We start from the raw sequence: 22,492 nt of genomic DNA on the forward strand, positions 1-22,492 counted from the left end.
GCAGACCTACCACCTCAGGGCTATAACTGCTCTTCTGGGCCCCAAGGGACACCTGAGCTGCTGGTCTTTTCACTGGCTAGCCCTTCTATGCCTGGCCCAGTTCACACTTAGCTCTCCACAAGCTCAGCTACTAAGAAAGACTTTATTAATAAAGTAGGGAAGGGAGAAGGCAGGGAGCCTGGAGACGGACACACTGGTACCAGGGGTTACAAACAGTAAGAAACACTTTATTATAACTTTACAACATATAAATAGCTTGGGTCAAATCTGTGCTTTCTGGCAGCTGGGCATCAAGTCTCCTCCCCTGCAGGCTCCTGCCTGCCTTCACATTGCACTGTTCGTGGGTGGCTCTGGCCCTGGGGCCAATGGTAGAGGTTGGAGAAAAGGGCCGGGCAGCCCAGTCCCACTCTCCATCTCCTGGCGCAGTGGCCTGTGCCTGTCATCTGCTTGGGTTGCGGCTGGTGTGGAAGGACCGCTCCTCAGGGGTCAGGCCAGCAAAGAAGGGGTGCAGCAGGGCCTCCGCCAGTGTAATGCGCTGGGCAGGGTCGAATTCTAACATCTTCCTCATCAGGTCAAATAGCTGCACGTGCTCCAGCGAGTCTTGGAGCATATAACTCTGCTCAGGGACACAAGGTGCCTCAGTGTGATGACAGGGTCGTGGGAAGCCTTGCTGTGTGGCTGAGGAGGCAGTGGTACCTCCCCGCCTGGAGGACTACTGCCCTCTCGGACTAAGAGCAGCTCTTTTCATGCCAGTAATCATGTTTGCTCTGAACTTGGCAGGCTACTAGGTGTCTCCCTGGCTTGGTGCCTCTGCCCCACACGCAAAGTTCAGACAGGTGAGTAGGGAGCACCTCTGTGAAATCCACATGTCTGAGCACCAAATGCAGTTGACAGCGGCTTCCTGGCCATGTCTAGGTCTCCCCCCACCCCACCTCAGTCCTGCTTAAGTTCTTCTTCCCCAGATTGGGGGCGGGGGGCAGGAACTAGAAGGGCTTCTGACATCTGGCCCCCCGGGTGCTCCCCGATTACATTCACAGCCACCTTGTGGGGATGGGGTAGGGCTAAGGGGCCCTCTGGGGCAGTCTGCAAGAAGCCCCACTGCCAGCACTCAACTCCCATAGAGCTGGAGTGAGGAGGCAGCCTTTGGCTGCCTAGCGTGTCTCGCTGCTGTGTGTCTGCCCAGTGCCTGGGGTCCCCTTGGCATGCATTGAACTGGGGGAAGCCAGAAACTGACCTTCAGAGGTTTGCAGTTCTCCTTCACATACCGGCCGTCAGAGCTGTTCTCATCCCAAACCAGGCCCCCTTTGTAGAAATACTTCTGTTTCCTGAAAATGAAGGACAGGAAGGGTCAAGTCTTCAGTGGAAAAGACAGCAGCAGCCAGGGGCCCAGCAGCAAGGCCAGGTGGGGGATTCTGAGCTGACCTGGCAGGAAGGTCTGGACAGCAGCTTTGCCAGGTCTCTCTAAGGAAGGAAGGAAAGGCTCCTAGCCGAGGCCTCCTTACCTGGTCCGGTGAATCATGTGGGATGGGATGGGCCCTAGGATCTTTTCCATCATCACCAAATGTTCTCGATTCTCATGGGTCTGTGGAAGGGTGGGACAGAGCAACCGGGGGTCAGTGCCAGCCTTAGCACCCTCAGAGAAGAAGGGGCAAGTTTCCTCCCTGCCCCAGGAGATGGAAACCTACAGCAGTCCTAGCCTTTCTGACCTGTGGCAGCCTGGGGCCAGGGATGAGGCCAACCTATTCTTGCAAGGTCAGGGTCGGACTTCTTGACCCTCCCCGTTCAGGTGAACCCCATGAGTTCATTCCTGCTCCATTCCTCACTCCCCAGAAAGTGCCCATCTCCATGCCCTCACTCATGGCTGTGCCCCTTTGCCTGGAATGCTCGTTCCTCCCATCCCAAGCCTCCATCCTGAAAGGCTGATCACAACAGTCCCGGAGTGTTCCGGCCACCCTGATCTCGTCCTTCCCCTGGGCACCTAGAACCCTCAGGGGTCAGTCTCACACCATGCGTGCTGGTAAGCGGTGGAAGGGCTTCCCACACTAGGCCGCTGCAGCCTGTCAGAGCAGCAGCGCTTAGGGCAGTGGGGGGACATGGGAGAGGCCGTACCTGGAAGAGTGTGAAGCCCCGGTAGTACTCAAACAGAATGCAGCCAATGCTCCAGACATCACAGGGCTGTGCCCAGCCCAGCTCTGAAAGCCAAGATGGGAGAGGCTATGAGATTCAGCCCTGGGTTCCCAGCCTGGAGGTCACAGGGCAACTACCACACTGCCTGGCATGATTCTTGCCCCAAACTCTGAAGTCCCTTTCTTGATAAGGCCAAGTCAACAGCCACAGTGACTCAGGACACCAGCCCCAGGTGGCAGACAGGCATCATACCTTCCAACAACTGCCCACTTTATCAGGGTTGGGAGCTACACAGTCACTTACCGAGGATGACCTCAGGCGGGCGATAGTGACGGGTGGCCACGATAGTTGTGTGATGCTCGTGGTCAAAGGTAGCACTGCCGAAGTCAGCCACTCGGATGCTGGTGTTCTTCACAGATTTCTCCTCACAGCTCTGAAGGGCAAGGAGGGGGAGCCGGGTCAAGAGTCTGCCCTGGTGGGTAACCCAACCCTGGAGCAGGGGCTTACTCCTTCCCCCTCCAATACCTTGTGCTCATTGTAGAGGGTTTCAAACTCCGAGTTCACAAACAGGATGTTCTCTGGCTTCAAGTCTGTGTGGGTCAGTTGGTTCTCGTGTAGAACTGGGGAAGCAGGAGAGGAGGGAAGCGGACGCTGGGAACCTGGACTTTTCTCTGGCCTCGCTGCAAGCGCTGGGCCAGATCCCGCCCCCAAAGCCAGCCTGCCAGAGCCTCTCAGCCCCTAACCTCAGCAGTGAGCCAGTGGGCAGACTGAACTTTTTTTTTTTTTCTTTTTGTCTTTTTCCTTTTTTTAGGGCCGCACCAGAGGCATATGGAGGCTCTCAGGCTGAGAGTCAAATTGAGGCTGGAGCTGCCAGCCTACACCACAGCCACACAACGCAGGATCCGAGCCACATATGCAATCTACACCACAGCTCACAGCAATGCCAGATCCTGAACCCACTGAGCGAGGCTAGGGATCAAACCCATGTCCTCATGGATGCTAGTTGGGTTCGTTAACCGCTGAGCCATAATGGGAACTCCTGCACTGGCTTCTTTCTCCAGAGTTCTCTATGCTTAGGGCCTTGAAGCATTCTGATACTTGAGAAGTGGGGATACGGCAGACTTTTTTCATTTAGAAAACCTCCCTCCATCTGTCTGCGGGGGACCAGGCCTCCTCAGCCTGTCTCACCAGAGTTGCAGCATCAGCCCTGGGGTGGTTCCCACTCCCCACCACGAGCTACGTAATATTTGAAGTCCAGGGCAAAAGGAATATGCACGTCCCCTTATTCAAAAATTACTAAGAATCTCAGGGTGTTCCCCTGGTGGCAAGAGGGGTTAAGAATGTGGCACTGTCAGGGGAGTTCCCGTCGTGGCGCAGTGGTTAATGAATCCGACTAGGAACCATGAGGTTGCGGGTTCGGTCCCTGACCTTGCTCAGTGGGTTAACGATCCAGCGTTGCCGTGAGCTGTGGTGTAGGTTGCAGACGTGGCTCGGATCCCGCGTTGCTGTGGCTCTGGCGTAGGCCGGTGGCTACAGCTCCGATTAGACCCCTAGCCTGGGAACCTCCATAAGCCGAGGGAGTGGCCCAAGAAATAGCAACAACAACAACAACAAAAGACAAAAAAAAAAAAAAGAATGTGGCACTGTCACTGCTGTGACTTGGGCCGCAGCTGTGGCGCAGGTCTGATCTGTGGCCCAGGAATTTCTGCATGCTGAGGAATTTTTCCCCAGCCAGGAAAAAAAAAAAAAAAAAAAACCTCAAGATGATATGAACAGAAGTTCCTGTCGTGGCACAGTGGAAATGAATCCAACTAGCATCCATGAGGTTGCGGGTTCAATCCCTGGCCTTGCTCAGTGGGTTAAGGATCTGGCATTGCCGTGAGCTGTGGTGGAAGTTGCAGACTTGGCTCGGATCCAGTGTTGCCGTATCTCTGACATAGGCCGGCAGCTGTAGCTCCAACTGGACCCCTATCCCAGGAACCTCCATATGCCTTGGGTGCAGTCCTAAAAAAGACAAAAAAAAAGATGATAGCAACAGAGCATTAAACCAACATAGGGCCACCTACAAAGCCAGTCCTGCGCCTCATCCATAGCCCTGAGTGGGGGCTCGGAGTCCACCTTTTTCATCCAACCCCCATCACACTGATGGTTGTACTCTGCCACTCACCACTTTCCCCACCTGGCACTGAAGACCCTCACAACAGTGCAGCCCACCTCTCCCAACACGGGCCCTCTCTTCACCAGAGTGAGTTTCAGCACCTGCCAGGCTCTGGGCCATCACTAAGCGGCTCACACTGCTTGGAATGCTCCCCCGTCCCATCATCTACGCAGGCCTGGCAGTCTAGCTCTAGGTCTATCCACCTCCTCTCCAACTAGCCTCTCTGACCTGTTCCAACCACTGCAAATACTGCAGTGCCGGGCATAGGCACCAGCAGATATGCTCTGTGAGGTTGGTAGACAGATGGGAAGTGTGGTGAGACAGGGTGTCTATGTGGTGGGTGGGATCTGTCTGCCAGATTAGTCTTTGACCTTTTCATCCTAAGCAGGAAGGTGGGAGTGGAGGTGGTACCAGGCCTATTTCAGAACAGCTCTTTGCTTTTACCTCTTCCCGAGTGCCTGGGGGCAGAAGATCGCTCAGGAGGCCCCTGGAGGGGACTGCAGCCTCTCCATCCCCACAGTCGCCCACTTCAAGGCCTTTCAGCCAAAGTGGCCCTGGTGTCTCAGGCCCAGCAAATAGTTAGCAATGTGCTGGTGTGAATGATGGGGAGCAAGACTGCCAGGTGACTTGGCTGCAGCTATGTGGCTGCCCCATGCTCCACCTGAAGGTGGAAACTCACATCTAAGGGCGTGGCAGAGCTGGTAGGCCATGTGCCGGACATGCGGTAGAGGGTAAGGCTGGAAGTTATTCTCCTTCAGGAACTCAAAGGTGTTCTTGCCCAGGAGCTCAAAGGCGATGCACATGTGACCATGGAAGTTGAACCAGTCAGACATCAAGACGCACAGGCTGGAGGAGAAGGATGGGTGGGGCTCAGGATCTGTGCTGGGGGCTGGCTGCCCCACCCCCTCCTTCAGGTGAAGCCATCCCCGCTCTCTCCCAGGCCACTGGGTCACACACAGGATGTTGATACATGCCAAGAAAATTATGGACATAATCCCTGCATCTCAGAAAGAGATGGGATAAGACCAGTACACTCCACAGACCTGCGCTGCTTTCCTCCAACTCCCTCAGCTGAGCTTCCTGACAGCTTGCAGGGCTCAGCACAGTGCCTGTGTGCCCAAGGTGGCTCTCCTCTGACTACCTGAGAACCCCACTGAAATGCCAATAGAAAATACAAGCCTGGGAGGCCTGCCTCAGAACACAGAGCTGGTTGTGCTGGAGCCTGTACTGAAATCCAAAGGCTCCTTCCAGCGAGACTCACTTGACAAACTTCCCCGGCTCTGGGCACAGGGAGAAGGCAGGGTGCCAACCATGTCAAAGGGCACAGCTCAGCCCCAGGGCGTCTGGGCAGCTGGGGCTGCAGTGGACGCGGTACCCTTAGAAGCGTCCCTCCTCTTTCCTGCTGACACTCACAACTTGTTCTCTTTGTCCTTCTCCTTGATTTTTTTAAGCACATTGATTTCTAGCCGGGCGGCCTCCCGGTACTTGCCCACATTGCGGATGATCTTCAGGGCAACCTGAGACTTCCCTCTGGGATCGAGGAAGGAAGCAAAAAGTTCTCATGAGAAGCCGTGCTGCCCTTCCCCCACCCTCCACCCCAACCCAGCAACTCTTGGCAAACCCTGCTCAGGACTCCAGGAATAGGGCTTGCCCTGAAGAGAGGAGATTGACACGCAGCCTGCCCCATGCAACACCATACTTCTACCCTCCCGAGAGCAAGCTGCTCTTGGCATCCATGCCAGCCTTAGGCTTTTATGACCTTGGCCACTGCCAGCTCCCAGGGGGCGGTGTACAGAGGAGTAGAGCCCTATCCTGCTGACGAGTGCCAGGCCAGAACTCACTCATGACCCAACCTGCAGGCAGTTGGTCCTGACCCTGGCTAGGCCACCCCACTCAGAACCCTCTTGCGGCCCCCACGCCCCTCCTGGAGCACACTGACATGTCTGGGCAAATAGCTCCCCCTGGGGAGGGAGTTCCAGGATGGAATGAAAGCCTGGCAGGCAAGAGGGTAAGAGTACCAATAGTAGGTTCCTCTCACTGGGAGCCTTACCACACCCCGTGCCCCCAGCCCCACCTGCCTGACTACCAGCCATAGTATTTATCAGAGATCACTGAGTGGCCAGGAGCCCTTGTTCAGTGTCCAATCAGGATTCTAATAGTTCCTGCTCTGCACATCCCTTACCCTCAGCACCACCCCTGTAGGGCATTTGCAAGATGCCAGCAGAGAAGAAAATCTGCTGAGGTTAGGCTGCCAGGCCCAAAGCTGTCAGGAAGGGACAGCCAGAGGTCAAATGTCCAGTGGGGGACTAGAGTGATAAGCCCTGACCTGCAAGGGAGTGGCCTGATGGCCTCTGGGAAGCTGGCCTTGGTGCCTAAAGAAAGGTTCACAGGCCCCAGGGCAGAGGCATATTCTAGTGAATACGCCCCCTTTTCTTTCTTGAACCCATTTTCTCAGATTTTCAAGGCAGGAAAGGGCCTCAGAGGAAAAGCCACCCCTCCGTCTTGCTAGAATAGGGTCCCCCAATGGCTTTTCGAGCCTCGACAGAGAGCTCATCACTTCCACACAGCTACTACCAGGGTTGGACGCCCTTCCTTTTGCTGAGCTGAATTCCGTCTCCTCACAAGCAGCCCACTGGCTGACTTCCTCTGGATCCCCTAAAGGTCCCCAGAGCCCTGTGCCTGCCCATTAGCAACTTCAAAGGCTCACTTCCCCTCTAGCTTCTCAGAGCAACACAGCCCAGAGAGCCCCTAGGTGGCCCAGGTCTCAGATCTGCCACCTCTCTCCCCGGTCATGACACAGTCTACATTTCCCTCTGCGCACGGGTCCGGGCCACCCTCTTAGGCCACACCAGGTCTGAGGGTTGTTTAAATGGGATCTGGGCACCTAGGGAGGCTCCCTCAGTAAAAACCTCTACCTTAAACTGAGGCCACATGGCTGGCTGGACCACTGGGTCTGTCCTTTGCGAGCACCCCTCTGCATGGGGGAGAACTGCATATAGTGGCTCTGCCACTCAGTTTGGTGGGGGAGGGGGGACAGGGATACAGACAAATGCTGAGCAATGTTTCCCATCTCTAAAATAGTACAAGGCATGTACAGGCTCAACTGAGACAGCGAGGACACAAGCACTTTGTAGCCAAAGCAATGAGAGGGCCGTTAAGGCAGGAAGGCCATGTGCTCGCAGGAGGCAGGCCCCCAGCCTGAGGTGGAGAAGGCAAGAGTTCTGACCTTGAGGGATGACAAGGGGACAAAACAGTATTTCACTGTTGAGCCCAGAAGGGAGCAAGGTCCCCCCTGCAGCATCCCAGCACATGCAGGTGTACCCCTGCTCTACCTGAGCACGCTCAAAGGGGCCCACCCCTCTCAGCCAACCTGCAGAAGGCAGCAGCCTGCTTTCTCAGCCCAAGGTCTTGTTTCTCTCAACTGGAACCTGCACAGCCTCTCAGGCAGACCTCTTGTTGGGGGCTAGGGGTGGGGGGTACGCTCATGCTTGGGCTGGACTCAGCAGTACTCTCAACCCCCTGCCAGGCCCAGACCCTAAAAGAAATCACAAGAAGCACTCTAGACCACTAAGGAGCCAGAGCCTTGCCCTGTTCTGATACCCACCACCACAGCCCTGGGGAAGTGGGGAAGCCAGGAAGCCAGGACAGTGCTGCTCACTATCCAGCAGCTCCTGGGCAGGGATGCCATCTGCCTATGAAATCCCAGGAGTTTCAGGGGATCAGCAAAACCCCAACACGCACAGGACGGAACTCTGCTTTGGTGCTACCCTTCCAAAAGAAAAAGGTTAAGCTGTGCCACCACCTTCAAGAAACTCGGGCCAGCTCTTTCCAGGAAGATGGCTCACCTGGCGTGGTCCAAGCACTCCACCACCTTGCCAAAGGTGCCTTCACCCAGGTTCCCCACGATCTCATCTAGGAGAGAAAAGAAACGGGGCATGAGGGTCTGGAAGACAGAGGGTCGGCAGCTCCTGCAAGTTCACAGCATTCAAATTCTCAAAAACAAAAAAGGTTTCTCTCTCACTGCTACACTCTTAAAAACAGAAGTTGCTAGCGTCTGTGTCATTCAGGCAATTACTGGTGGCCCCGCTAAGGCGCCACGCGCACTAGAGGCCCCTCCGGGCGGGAGAGGTCTCGTCTAACAAGGGGGGTAGAAAGTAGAGAGGTAAAGTTTTACGAAAGGTGGCTGTACATCGCTCTTGGAGCCAATCGCCGATCCGGCACACCAGGTGGCCCTCCTTGTCATCTTCCACACTCCGGCTGCTGCGCTTACTGCTCTGTTGGCTTCTCTGCATGCACCGCCCCCCGAAACGCCATCCGACCAATCGCATGGTAGGCGGTTCCGATTGACAGATTGAGGTGTCAGTCAAAGGCAGAGGTGGAGACGGTGAGGAGCCGGTGGGTTGGTTGATTGGATTTTCCAGATCCCAGCATTTCATAAGGCACACAGCATATATAACGATAGGGATATTGCAAGGGACACGTCAAGACACAAACTGACTTCAAAAACAGAAAAGTAAAAACAGCTACAGGTATGTAAAGAAAACTCGGACATTATCTAAGAGAAGGACGCCGCAAATGCTCAGAAAGACCACCAGCCTCTGCTGCTGTGGGGCTGGGCCGTGTAGAGAGGCACAGCCCTGACTCCCTTCTCCACTGAGTCTCCCCCTCCCCGGCCCTCCCGTGATGGCTTCGCCAGCGTGAAGTCGCAGTGAGAACAACGGCGCAAGAAGACGGCTGGCCCAGCCTGGGTCCGAGCATCCAGAACAGTCAGAGGCCACTCTGGCTTCAGCTGCAGAGTGCCCAGTCTGTCCTTGTCTGCCTCTGTTCGCCCGCGCAGTGCTGCACGTGCCCGACAGCTGCCACCTGCCCCAAGACGGCATCCGTGGCCCGACTTAACTTCACTACCAGAAACGGCCTTCCATCAAGCGGCCCTTGTGCCACCAGCCTCGAGCAGGGAAGGAGCCCTGGATCTTCTGGGCCGGTCGACCCTCCAAGGCCTACCACCACGACGGCCCACACCGGCCCCAAGCCAGCTCCTGCCCTGGCCTTGGCACCTATGCTACTCACAGGTCAAGCCTACCCTGAGCCTCATGACAACCGAGGGCACCAAAAAGAGAAGCAGCAGAGCCACAGACCTGCACTACCATCCTACGGCAGTGTCCAGAGAGGCCACCAGGCCATGCCGGGCACCCAGTCAACCCTCAACCCATGGCGACTCAAAGAAGTCACGTGAAAGCGGGGCAGAGAAGACACCTGGCCCCCTCCAGTGATCAGCCACCACTCCTCAGGGGCCTCAGGACCGGGAGCACGTGACGGAGGGAAGAGGGCTGGGGAGGAGAAGAGAACACCGCACACCCTCAGAGATCCGCAACTGGCCTTCCTTCCCCGAGCAGAGAGCGCAGTACGGGTTCCCGGTCTCAGCAGAGATCTCAACAACCCTCCACGTTAAGAATGCTGCCAGGCCCTGCTCTGGGTATGTGACCCGCACCTAGCAAGGCCTTTCTGCCATTTCTTCACATGCCCATCAGGCAGGCAGCTTGTCCTCCTCGCCTTGACTGCCCCTCAGGTGAAGAGGCTGGGCTGAAGAGGGCCTGACTGGAGGTCAGAGGGAGGCTTCCAGTCCGAGCTGATTGACAGGCAGACCCTCCCTCACCCGTGGGCGCTCCAGCCTCCGGGCCTTTGGGGAGGGGTGTGGAGACGAGACTGCAGAGGTGGATGCAGTCCACACCGGTCAGAGCGCTCTGCTGTGTGGGGGCGAATCTCTGGGTGGGAAGGCCCAGGCCGCATGGCTCCAGACCACATACCAGCAATCCTATTCAGGATCCTGAAGAAGTGTCCCTGGCCACTTGCACCATGTGGCCTGTGCCTGGGGCAGTGCGGAAACAGGCCAGAGGCCAGCCGGCGCCGGAACCAGAGCCCCTGCAGTTGCCAGTGCCCATGGGCCAGAAGACAGAGAAGCCGGGCCCCCTGCTCAGCCCTGCACCTGGACCAGACGACACATACACACACACATGCACACACACCAAATGCACGTGCGTGGGGCTGGCAGTACTCACCCAGACCAGCCAGCCTGAGAGAAGGCTAGAAAGAGAGGAGGCCTTTAAGCCCCAGCCAGCACACTCTGGCTACCACTCACCGAGGAGGCGCTGCTACAAGACCTGGTGCGGCGTTTGTGGCAGTGGTGGGCGTGCTTGCGGGTCCGGTAGGGCTCCCTCTCCCGTGACCGCCGTCGATGATGGGAACGTGAAGATCCATAGCAGTCCTCTCCAAAGGATGGGCTCCGCTCTTCACACCGGTATGTGTCGCTGTCACGGTGCTCCCTGTACCTCCTCTGGTAGGGTAGGCGGTCATGACTGCCAAGACAGGGACAGGGACACTGGTCAGATGGGGCCCTTCCTCCTACCAGCCAGGTTCCTGCTGCCAGGCAAGACTCGTGCAGTGGGGTCCCTGCAAAGGGCTCTCATGGGTAGCCTGCTGGAACAGCAGCCTCCAAACTAGGAGAGGTGGCGGGCGGGCAGGAGTGGGGCACATGTCCATGAAGTCCAACCTCCAGAACCGTGGCTCCTGACGGCATCCCTCCGGTGCCGCACAAGGCAAGCACTGGGTAAGATGAGTATGGCGGAGAAGCCTTTGAGGCTTCCACCGTCCCAGAGCTCTCCGTGGCCTGCGGAGTCTGTAATTTTGGTCAGGGAGCTGAGAGAAGACCAGGGACCAACCTCTGGGAAGGGCCAAGGTGATGTTCCTAAGCCACACTGAGGAAGGCTCAGAGATTAGCAGGGGAGATGCTGGCCTAGAAAACAGGGGAACATGTCAGGAGAAAGAAGACTCAGAGAAAGCAGGGCGGCAAGGATGGCAGTGAACCTTGAGGCAGGTCGGGGGCGGGGGGGGCCTGAAGCAGACAGGGCAGCGATCTGGGCAGAGGTGGCCGTCACCTGAAGAGGCCCAGGGCTGCCACGAGCCTCCAGACTGTCTCGCTAGCCCAGAAGTGGGAAAGAGTCCTTTCTCTCACCCTAATTCCCTCTCACCTTCTAGACCGAGATCTTCGGGGCGGAGGCTCCCTTCGAGATGGGTATCGAAGTCTCCCTTCGTGTTCCCGACTGTAAGACCTCCTCCTCTTCCATCGGTAGCTCAGGTACGGGTCTGGCTCAGGGGAGCGGTATCGCTTACAGTGATGCATCTAGGCCACAAGAAATAGAAAGCCCAGCTAAACACGCAGCCAGCCACGGGGCTCCCTGGGCAGCCTAAGTGTTCCTGAAGAAGAGGCCCATTGTTCTGTTTGGGGGCAGCCCCTCCCAGGGGTTTATGAAGTGAGGAAGAACTCTGAGGTCACACTGGTCAAACAGCAGACAATGGGTAACACCCACCTCTGCTAGTGAACAAACAGCTTCCTCCCCAGCAGAGCATCAGTGGCCTGGTGGTCTGAGCACTGGGAGAACTGGGCAAGCCAGGACAGGTGCTGAGGTAGAATGCAGGGAGAGGCTGGTGAGCACCTTCACAAGAGTCTGGGGCCAAGAAGAAAGGGAGACTCCTGTGCTCAGTTCCCTCCTGCCTGTCTGTAGGGTCCTAGGAAGTGCCTTTTCTGTCAAGCCAGAGGCCAGAGTCAAAAGGCTGCTGGCAGGAGTCAACACACAGGAGCAAAGGGTGAAAGTCCTCAAGTTTGAAAAGCCAAGTTGTCTGGCTGAGGCTCTGGAACTGGACCCTACACAAGGGAGCAAGGACCACAATTTAGTGTGAGGAGCCACTGGCAGAAACGAGAAGACCAGCCCTTGGAGAAAGAGGTGCACGGGGCCCCACAAACATCCCTTGGGGTCTGGCCAAGCAGATACGGGGGTCTCTCCAGCCCTTGATGGTATCTATTCAGTCTCAGCATCAGTAAAGTCCTCAGAACAACCAAGTTTCTTGCCTGAAACCTATTTAGCACCCTCAGACCACCTGCCACTGGTGCCATGCCAGGCAGTGCCTCACCTCTATCCCACTACTGTCCCCATTTCTATACCCATTTCAGGAGGAACTAGAGGATCGGCTGTCTGGCAGCCTGCGTGTTTGGGAAAGCAGGCCAAAGGGGCCCCACCTCCCTATCCCTGGTTCAGTGTGGACTTACAGCCACCACAGGAAATTGCCATCTTGGATCAGCCATCAAACGAGAAAGATGGGTATGTGAGGCCAGCTCCCTGTTCCACCCACAATCCAAACCCTGACACTGCCTCCATAGGAAGGCTGGGCCAGAGCAATCCTTCCAGATAAATACTTTGTAACACCTCCTCAAGAGCTCAGACTGCTGCTCTCTTTTGGTGATCAGCTGACTAATGTTCACTGTTTCTCCCCAATTAGGCTGGGTCACGTGACCAAGCTGTGGGATGAAGACGGTATCTCACATCCATGTCACTAAGTGACATGGAAGATGCTTCAGTGGCCGGGGCAAAGGCCTTGCCCATCCTCACTGGGCAAAGCACCAGAGCTGGAAGTCACAGGGTCTAGTCCATTATCAGGCTAAAGACTCCTTCCTGGGACCTAGAAGATTCTTAGTGCACACATGTTCATGTTAGTGGAAAGAGCACAGCTTCAGTCACGCTGATGTCAACATGAATGCTGACATGGCCACTTCTAGCTTGTGCCTTTAGGCAGGTTATTAAACAGCTCTACCCTTCAGCTTCCTCTTGCAACAAAGGAACAGTAATCACTTACAGGGTTCATGTCACATCTTAAAGTAACATGCCTAGTACATGCCCTTGGGTCAAATGCCTAGCATGGGTCACAAGAGGTACTGAAGGCAGCTTTTCATTAAAAAGCTTCCAAGTAACACCTCTGGGTCTATGTTAAATGCCTTAAAAGCATTAAAGGTAATTCATAAGTCCCAAGGGAGCAGAGGGGAGAGAGGTATAGGTAGAAAACCCTAAAGTAAATCCCAGTGCTGCCACTTACTTGGCCTTGTGACCTTATACAAGTCACTCTGGGCCATGGTTACAATATCTGGAAAATGGAGATATGACCACCTCCCAGCCAACTTGGCAAAGGGAATGACAAATATGAGAGATATAAAGTATCACACGCAAGGCAATCAGAGAGGACATAATCTCCCCTGTTTTAACACATTCTAGGCAGGTGAAATAATGGTAACACCAGATGCCCCTCATAATCCTCCCAGCTAGGGTTCTAGGGCCCATTTCTCATCAATTATCTCTGATTCTCTGAGACCCCAGCAAACAGGTTGTAAAAGAAAAACAAGGGCCACAATTACGTTCCAGAAGGCTCTGCTTGGCACAATTAAGAAAAAGGTAATGTGAAAGAAACCAGGGCGAGGATGCCAGCTTTTCTCTGAGCACAGGCCTAGCTGTCTTCTCATTTGCTGTTCCTGGCCAGAGAACTGGGTTGACAAGAGCAGCCAGCCAGGTCAGCGGCAGCCCTGCCGGATCCCAGCCACCCCAGCGCCCCATGGTTATTTTTGGCTGACGCTGTCCCACCACTGCAACCTCAAACCTGCCACCTTGCAAGCCGCCACCACCGGGTGAAACGCTCCTCCTTTTCAAGGGCATGGAGGAGGGAAGCTGGAAGGCCGCCAACTCCGCCTCAACGGGGCCCTGGCTCAGGCGATTCCCACCCCAGCTCCACACCAGGACACCCGCACCCGGAACTAAAGCACAGAGACTCCTGGACCATGCAGCAGCCCGGGCATTTGTACTGTCAGCTTGGCTCGGCCCCTCCTCCGGGCTGGAGCGGCTCCATCATCACAACAAAACAATCAGGGGGCCTGCAGCCCTCGCTCGCGTCCTTCCTGACGCCGCGGGTCCCAGAGATCTGAGGCGGGTTCCCCGTAACCGCCGCCAATGGAGGTGAGGGGAGACCTTGGGTGGGGGGGGGCGGGCAGGAGGAAAGCCAGCTTGGGCCGGAATCAGACTCCAAGCCGCGCGGGGGGGAGGAGTCTGCCGACCCAGCCTCGAGCCAGGGTTAGGGGAGGGGTCTGAAAGCCCCTCCAGGCTGTCCCAGGTAGGACCCTGACCCCATTCCGCGGGCAGGTATAGGGCCGAAGGTGGATCCCTGCAGGGCCCTCAGGGGCCTCTCATAGGTTCGGACTCGGACGCACAGGATCGAGAGACTGGGGTCTGCTGTGACCGCCCTCTGGGGGAGAAGCGGCAGGTCAGGGGTGAGAGGTCGGGGCCGCGGCCTGAGATGGGCCAAGAGAACGAAAGAGAGCAGACCAAGCCCGAACTAGAAGCCCGGGGACCCACACCCAGCGTACCCGCCCCTCTGACTCAACCCCCCGCTCCTCGTCGCGGGCCAGGGCCCCACACTCACCGTCTCCCAGGCTCCGGCTGCGGCTAGGCCCCACTCCCCGCTCCGAGCGCCTCTTCCGCTTCCGGCTCCGGCCTCCGCCCGTGGCGGGCCCGCCCCTCCCGTGACGCAGCCGTCAGTCGACTGAGCTCGGCGACTTGGCCCCTCTAGCCTTGAACTCGAAGACTCTGGAGGACCCGCCCTGTCCACCTGGGTCGCTGCGGCGGCGGTGGAACCTGGTTCCTGGAGGGCCGAGGGGATGTCCCCAGCCGCGGCCCGCCCCCTGCCGTGTCACGAGACACGTAGGCCTCAAAGATGCGGCGGGGGCACCGGTGGACAGGCGCTGAGAGCCGAAAGGTGGAGCCCCGACCCCGCCCAAGCCCGCCTGGCCTTTCCTTTCCTGAGCGCCGGGAGGAGGGCATTGTTTCGCTGTCGCCTCAAGTGAAAACTGGGTAGGCCTTGAGCGCCAGCCCGGCCTCGAGGCCCTGGAGGGCGCTAAAGACCACGGAGGATCGGGAAGGAGGTCCCGACTCCCGCTGATGTGAAAGAAGCAAATGAGACCTTATTCATGTGTGGAGGAGCTTTTTAAGTCATGGCGGCGCGTCCAAGCCCGGTGTATGTGCACTGCAGTTTCTGGGAAGATACTGAAGAGTCACGTCGGCGGGGCCTTTGAAGGGAAAGGGACGGGTTCTGGGGTAAAAGGGAGTCTCGTTTTCCTTGAGCATTCTTGGGCACGGCAGTGAGCAGACCAGAGTTGTTTCTTAGTTCATAACTACCCGCGTCCCACCCCCGCCGAAGAAAAGCCCCGCGGCCCCCCTCACTCCTATTTCTCCCGGAGTCACCTGGTGACCTCTCTGCCCCCGCCGCCGGCGCGGGCTCACCGAAGCCCCGGCCACCTACTGCCCCGCTCTTGGTCATAGGGAGATAAGGAGGTCATCTTTTCCAGATGAGAAAACCGAGGTAAGGTCCTTTGGGAGACCTCGCGGTTTATGAGCAAGCACTCCCTGTCCCCCCGGCTCTCGCTGGCGTCGGTCAAAGAGGGCGGGAGCGGCCTCTAATTGCCCCCTAGCCACGCCAGGGCCCAAGAAGGAGGGACACAGCATCCTTCCGGGCCCCGCCCCTCCCGGAGACTGAAATGCGGAGGCTGCAGCGTTTCCCCAGCACCGCGTGGGCCTGCTTGTCACCACCCCTTTCCCCAGCCCCGGCCCCGGCCCCGCCCCAGCGAGGGCTGGTCACGCCCCTGACATCCGGCTAGTCTCCTAGCCACTGAGGCGGATTCCAAATGGAGCCCACCCCTCCGGAGTTGCGAGGCCTCTACAGTCTCTAACCTCTAGTTCCCCCTTAAACTGGGGTCTGACGGGATGGCTTGAGCAGGTGCTTAGTACAAATCTCCGTTAGTTCCACCACTCCCACTGGAAGTAAACAACCGAAGCCAAGTTCAAACGGGTTGCTTACTACACTAATGCAGCCTCAAGACCGACTCCCGGTCCCGGTCCAACCAAATGCACCCATTCCCCCCAATATAAATTCCGGAGCCGCTTCTACTGTGTAGTTGGCGACCGAGAGCCCGGCTGTCTCTGCCCCTAAATCCTGCCCCTTTAGGCTCCTGCCTCTGGGGTGGGAGATTCTGAGCAGCCATTCTTGCCTGGGCCTTTGCCCTATGCCAGAGGCCACACCAGCAGGGGTCCATCTAAGGGTTTCATCCATTAAGATGATGTGGAAGGGCTCTGGTGTCTCCTCCTCCTACAGCTATGTGTTGCCTGCAGTTTCCATGGCTCCTGCAAGCTAGGATCACAACAGCAGCTGAGGGTGGAGGAGCTCAGAGCCTGGAGTCATGACCTGGGCCCCAGTCTCTGAGCTGGTAAGTCGGGCTGTCGTCCCACCATCCCTCCCACCATCAAGAACACAGGAGTCCCTGCCTCCTAGTAAAGAAACAGAGCTCTCTTTTTCAGAAATAGAATAGGAGCCATCTCCCAGCTCCTTCTCTAAAGTCTGCAGTCCAGCAGCTGTCCTACCTGATACTCTACCTTTAAGCCTCATTCTTCCCTCTTTGTTCCTAAGAGAACTCAGACCTAGATGAAAGAAAGGCAGAGTGTCAAGCACTTGGAAAAAGTGAAGTATGAGTAACTCTCCACCCACAATGCACTCCTCCCCCTCTCTCCTCCAGTGCTGGATGGCTGAGACCTTGGCAGCTGGTGGCCGGGGAGCTCAGGGGCCTGGGCCACCTTTAGAGGAGGCCTGCTCCACATCCGCTGCCACTCAGGCCCAAGCTCTATCTCTAGGCCTCAATGCATGTGCCCACCAAGTCTTTGCTATGCGAGTGGAGGACATCAAGGAGATGCCTCTGCCCTGCACCTGCCCTGCCTCCAGCCACCTAAGCACCACAGCAGCTCTGGCCCCCTTGATTTCCCCATTTGCCCCCATGGGCTCCTGACTCAGCTCACCACTCCCTCCAGCTCCAGCTTCTCTGACCCCCCCTCCTTGTCCTGCTGCCCTTGTTCTGTTGCCTTCCACATCCATCTTTCCCTCTTCCAGGGGTAGTTAATTCACTTTTGGGCCTTAGCCCCAAAGTAACCTCTCTGGAAAGCCTTCCTGGGAGCCCCAAGGGAGGGTAGGGCTTCTCTTCCCTGTGTTCCCACAGCACTGGTTCAACAGCCTGGGCTGTGCCACTCCCCATTCCATGAGCCTCCCTCCCCCAAACCAAGTCAGGCAAGCTCAGGGGCTCAGTCAGAGGGGATGCTGCCCAAAGAGGGCCCCTGCCTCTAAGTGGGAAAGATAGAGCACCCAGTCAGGGTAGAGCTGTGGGTGCTGTGCTAGGACATGGGAAGTGGGGGCAGGGGCTGGTCCTCATGGTGCCTTTTGGAGACACCTTGTGTGGTGGTGAAATGGGGTGAGACAGCACAGGAGGGAGCTCCAGCAACCTGAGCCTGGAGTTGGGGAGAGGAGAGAGTCAAGGTATCTAGAAGGGAGAGGACCTGGTAGCTGGTGGTGCAGTCCTGAGTAAGGAGCAGGTTGGGAATGTGGGCAGAGCAGTCATGAGGCAGGGCCTCCATCTTACTGCTGCAGCTATGAAAGCCAGACAGGGACCGGAGCAGTGATTTGATTTGAGGACTTCTGGTCCCCCCCACATACACACACACACATTAGAGCTAAAATACAGTGTCCCCGCAAATGTTCCTCTGACCCCGGCCATTTCTAGACTCCCACACTGGGAAGGAGAGCAGCAGAGTGGGGGCAGTAGGCCCAGGTCACAGTGGACTGACCACCAGCATCACCGGGGCAGCTGACTTCCCCTCTTGAGCTTCAGTCCCCCCACCCCAAAGTTGGGAACATCAAATAAACTCATGGTTGTTTAGCAAGTGGCTGGGCTATAGTCAGATCACAGATCATAGATCATGGAAACTGTTGGGACAGAGAACTGTTGGCAAGGTTGAGACTAGTGTTCATTTGAAACCTGAATCACCAGAGAGAATCCTGGGCCAAGTGTTGGGGTTGAAGGTTTAAGTGTCTGCTCAGCTCAGGGGCCTCAGTTTCCACATCTGAGGGGTCTCAGAGGCTGGTGCTCTGGGAAGGCAGGCGCGCCCCAGCTCCAGGGTTTCCCCTCTGTCCTGTTCTCAGGACCCACTGAAGCAGAGCCCCATGGATCTTCCACCTATCCTTGCCTGCTGTCCCCAGTACTCCCATCACCCCTGGCCACTGGACTGTGCCCCACTGAGCCCCACTGAAGGATGCAGGTGAGTGTGGGGAAGATGAGCAGGGCAGTCCCTGGGGCCCAAGCAGAAGCCTGGCTGCTCTTTCTGTGGCAAGTGTTCAGACAGGGCCCCCAAGAGAGACTAGAGGCCATCAGAGAAGGACCTGCAGGTGCAGCTGGCAGATAGCAGGTAGCAGTGGGCCAAGCTGGCTGGCTGCCTATGGGCAGCATTGGAGGCCCTGTCTGAGCTGGCACAGGTGCTACAGAGGCAGGACAGTGAGCTGGGGTTCAGCAGGGCCCAGGGTGAGCGGCTGGCTCTGAGGCAGAAAGTGAGGCTCTGGTCCTCTCCCCCTGATCCTCCTTGCTTGTCCACAGCCCCAGGGAGGTCCCCTGAGCAAGCAAGTTCCCCTGACTAGACTGAAAACTCCACAATGTTTGGGGCTGGTGCCCACATCTGGTGTCATGTTCTCAGGAAGAAGTTTAGTCAGAGTCTGCGAATCCAGAGAGACAGAGGAGAATCAAGTCTCCATCCAGGCTACCATGTTTTAAAGTGTCATCTCTGTGAATGGTGCCCCCTTGAGGTGTGCAACACATTGCCTGGTATGGCTGGGAGCAGTGGCTGGATAGATGCAAAGGAAGGGCCAGCGAACCTCTGCCCTCCCCTCCCCAAGCAGATTCAGAGGGAAGGAGGTGGCCAGGAACTGGTCTGGAGAAGGTGATGTGTTCTGGGTCCAGCTGGAGATGGAGGGTTGCACATCTGGAGCCTGTAGTGATAACAGCTGGGCAGCCCCTCAAAGTAGTGAGGCACAGTCCCTTATATATAGTTCAGGACACAGGTCTATGCAGGGCCAACTGGGCTTATCACAGCTGGTGGAGCAGGCAGAGCTTTGTGGAGTCAGCCTGCTTTATCAGGGGCTGCAGACACTGCCCTGCCAAGGGTGGGGGATGTGGGTGGTGAGGCTGGGCCAGCAGGTGGAACGCTCCCTGACCCACCTGGAGCAGGAGAGGTACCACTTGGGGGGATCCCAGGATAGAAGGAGTGGAAGAGACCAGACAAGGACAGAGAGGACAAGGGAGGTGTCGGGAGGTGTGGGAGGCCCGGGCAGAGTGGCAGAAGATAGGCAGACAGTCCCTTTTGTCCCCAGGATCCTGCTACTGCAGACAGAAGTGGAAAAGGCCCAGCAGTGTTTGGACCAGATGAGCCGACAGCCCCTTGGCCCAGAGCCCAGCCTGGAGTCCCCAGGTGGTAGGATCTCTTTCAAGTGGGTGCATGGCAGAGCCCTGAACACTGGCCCTCCCACACCCTGGGCCCGCCTGATACTTCAACTCCCAAGTCTTCATTCCCAGAGCAATTGCTGCGAAACAGGGGCTTCTGTTCAGCCCAGAGAAGGACACCCTTCTCCCTAACATTTGGGAAGAGGCTGAGATCAGCCAGCTGACTCCTCTCCCATTTAAGATGGGAAAACAGGGGGAGTTCCCATCGTGGTGCAGTGGTTAACGAATCTGACTAGGAACCATGAGGTTGTGGGTTCGGTCCCTAGCCTTGCTCAGTGGGTTAAGGATCCGACGTTGCCGTGAGCTGTGGTGTAGGTCACAGACGTGGCTCAGATCCCATGTTGCTGTGGCTCTGGTGTAGGCCGGTGGCTACAGATCCGATTAGACCCCTAGCCTGGGAACCTCCATATGCCAAGGGAGCGGCTCCAGAAAAAACAACAACAACAAAAAAAAAGATGGGAAAACAGCCTAGAGGAAAGGAAGAGCTTATTCAGGGTCTTAACAGTGTGATCTGGAGACTGGGAGGAGCCCCCCAGACTGAGTGTACCTGCAGGAGATACTGGTGCCAGGCCTACAGAGCCAGGAGCAGAAGTGGGATGGCAATGGGGTCCAGGCACATTAGGGCCCAGATGGAGTCTCAGTGGAGGCAACTGAGACCTCTGCTCAGGCTTCCTGCAGGAGCAGCTGCTGAGGCTCACCCAGGTGGGTTAGGACAGCTGTTAAACTCAGTCCTGCAGGAAGCCTAGGGCACCAATTGAGCCGGGCTGTACCCACCTGTGCCAGGGGGCAGAGAAGAAGGGGAGCCTGGGCCTTGTCCTTGGGAGATTCTGAGGTTAGGTGAGGGGATCTAAGGACACCATGGAAAAGAAAATGACCAAGAGGGACAGTCTGGAGCAGGGCTTCAACACAGCACAACTCCAGTGAGCACAGTTTACATCGTGGGCCACTGAAACAGCACCCTCTACTGGCGTCCAGCCTTAAATCACTTGGTCCAGAGTTAAAGCCTGGAGTCCTGAGAAGCCTCTGTGGGCTTGTGATCAGAAGAGGCCTCTTGTCCTTTTTTTTTTTTTAGGGCCGCACCCACAGCATACGGAAGTTTCCAGGCTAGGGGTCCAATCAGAGCTGCAGCTGCCAGCCTATGCCACAGCCACAGCCACATGGGATCTGAGCACTGTATGCAACTGACCTAGACCACAGCTCATGGCAGCACCAGATCCTTAACCCCCTAAGCGAGGCCAGAGAGCATCTGCATCCTCATAGATACTAGCCGGGTCTGTTACCGCTGAACCACAACGGGAACTCCAGAGGAGGCCTCTGGGAAAGACTGAGTCTCAGAGGCTGCAGAGATCAGAGATGAGGAACTCGGGAGGAGGGAGCTGCATGAATAAAGGCCCACAGGCTAGCTTGAGCAGACAGATCCCAGCCAGGGGAGCTCCCTCACCTGAGGCTGAGCTGTGACTCTGGGTGGAGTTGGGGTCTTCACAGGTGAATGGAGACTCTCAGAAGAGCTGGGCCAGAGCCACCGGCAGCTAGGGGTCGGCTTGGAGCACCTGAAGCAGCTGCATGGAGAGAAGACAGTGTTAGAGCACTGTGTGCAGGCCCTGGAGGCAGACGTGTCCAGCTGCTTGGGGAGAAGTCAGTGCTGGTGGTAGCGCTGGGGGTGGCCCTGGCCAGAAGGCCTGGTAAGTGGCTGCTCAGGCCCACCCTCAGTGTCCCAGTTGGGCTAGGGTGGGGTCCTGTTTTAATACTAGGTGAGATGGCCTTTGGACAGGAGGTGGGCCAACCTCTGTCACAGCTGATGAGCGGGAGGAGCTCAGGGCCCCAACCCTAAATCATGTGGCCACAGCCAGACTCCCCTTCCCAGGTATCAACACTCCTGGTTGTCACATTCTGGCTCCTGTGAGAGCACGTGGGAAATCTGTCAGCTTCAACAAGTCCTGTCTGCCCTACACACAGCTGAGCCGCCCCCTGCTGGCCCAGGGCCAGGCCGGGGGGGGGCGGGGGGGGCACACATGAGATAACCGTAGCTGCCGGCTCAAGTCAGGATATTTGGGATTAGAAGTGCTCAGGACAGAGGGCTGTGTCTGTGCAGGGAGCCGTGAAGGAGGTGTCTCTGTCCTAGTCCCCATCTCTGCCATCAGGACACAGTGAGGACATCTACACGACTTGGAAAGGAATCATTGAAAATGGGTAAAAAGGAGTTCCTGTTGTTGCTCAGCAGTAACGAATCAATCCCTGGCCTCGCTCAGTGGGTTAAGTTTGATCCCGCGTAGTGGTGAGCTGTGGTGTTGCAGATGCAGCTCGGATCTGGCATTGCTGTGGCTGTGATGTAGGTTGGCAGCTACAGCTCGGGCTCAGTCCCTAGCCTGGGAACTTCCATATGCTGTGCGTATGGCCCTTAAAAAAAAAAAAGAAAAAAGAAAGAAAGAAAAGAAAAAGAAAATGGGTAAAAACAATGTGGGTGATCTGAGGTCCAAGCTGTGCCCAGACCACCTCATTTCTACTGGCACACTCCAGGTCCAGGAGAGACCAGTGGCCCTCAGGAGAAAGCTGGAGGAGAAAGGATCACATCCCAGGCTTCATGAGAAGGTGGCTGAGTACTGGAAGACATGCTGGCACCAGGGGGCAGTTGCTCTGAAATTTAGGGAGGAAGAACTACAGAGGCAGCAGAGGCAGAATGAGGCCTGGCCTGCCCAGGTAGATACAATCTGTCTACCTCTTTTTTTTTTTTTTTTTGTCTTTCTGTCTTTTCTAGGGCCGCACCTACAGCACGTGGAGGTTCCCAGACTAATCAGAGCTGTAGCCGCTGGCGTACGCCAGAGCCACAGCAACATAAGATCCGAGCCGTGTCTGAGACCTACACCACAGCTCACGGCAACACCGGATCCTTAACCCACTGAGTGAGGCCAGGAATCAAACTCACAACCTCATGGTTTCTAGTCAGATTTGTTAACCACTGAACCATGATGGGA

General features: G+C 56.7%; 2 protein-coding genes across 7 annotated transcripts in view; both read right to left on the reverse strand.

Annotated features, from left to right (window-relative positions):
* Nucleotides 1–206: 206 nt before the first annotated feature.
* On the reverse strand, nucleotides 207–14,691 carry CLK3 (CDC like kinase 3). Of its 3 annotated transcripts, none has more exons than XM_047794825.1 (13): nucleotides 14,579–14,691; nucleotides 11,311–11,462; nucleotides 10,422–10,638; nucleotides 8,475–8,571; nucleotides 8,131–8,197; nucleotides 5,699–5,815; nucleotides 4,965–5,131; nucleotides 2,653–2,747; nucleotides 2,431–2,560; nucleotides 2,110–2,192; nucleotides 1,503–1,582; nucleotides 1,235–1,325; nucleotides 207–616 (listed from the first exon to the last, which is right to left on the reverse strand). In XM_047794825.1, exons 2-13 carry the CDS (start codon nucleotides 11,460–11,462, stop codon nucleotides 440–442), a joined length of 1,473 nt encoding a protein of 490 aa, XP_047650781.1. In that variant the 5' UTR covers nucleotides 14,579–14,691; the 3' UTR covers nucleotides 207–439. The 3 variants fall into 3 exon arrangements, with proteins under 3 accessions (XP_047650781.1, XP_047650782.1, XP_047650783.1); XM_047794826.1 differs by lacking the exon at nucleotides 14,579–14,691 and adding an exon at nucleotides 11,650–11,739; XM_047794827.1 differs by lacking the exons at nucleotides 5,699–5,815; nucleotides 8,131–8,197; nucleotides 8,475–8,571; ... (1 more) ...; nucleotides 11,311–11,462; nucleotides 14,579–14,691 and adding an exon at nucleotides 5,547–5,683.
* A 1,856-nt stretch (nucleotides 14,692–16,547) lies between these two features.
* ARID3B (AT-rich interaction domain 3B) overlaps nucleotides 16,548–22,492 on the reverse strand; it is an 88,015-nt gene continuing 82,070 nt past the window's right edge. The window contains exons 10-11 of one of the 4 annotated variants that reach the window (XM_047794817.1): nucleotides 20,962–21,079; nucleotides 16,548–16,626 (exon numbers count right to left, since the gene is read on the reverse strand). In XM_047794817.1, the coding sequence (XP_047650773.1) occupies nucleotides 16,621–16,626; nucleotides 20,962–21,079 (124 nt within the window). In that variant the 3' untranslated portion in view covers nucleotides 16,548–16,620. Of the gene's footprint in view, nucleotides 16,627–20,817; nucleotides 21,080–22,492 lie in introns of those variants that run through there. The other 3 variants (XM_047794822.1, XM_047794814.1, XM_047794816.1) reach the window with 3 other exon arrangements.

The sequence above is a fragment of the Phacochoerus africanus genome, chromosome 9 (genome assembly GCF_016906955.1).
Source record: "Phacochoerus africanus isolate WHEZ1 chromosome 9, ROS_Pafr_v1, whole genome shotgun sequence".
Lineage (NCBI taxonomy): Eukaryota > Metazoa > Chordata > Mammalia > Artiodactyla > Suidae > Phacochoerus > Phacochoerus africanus.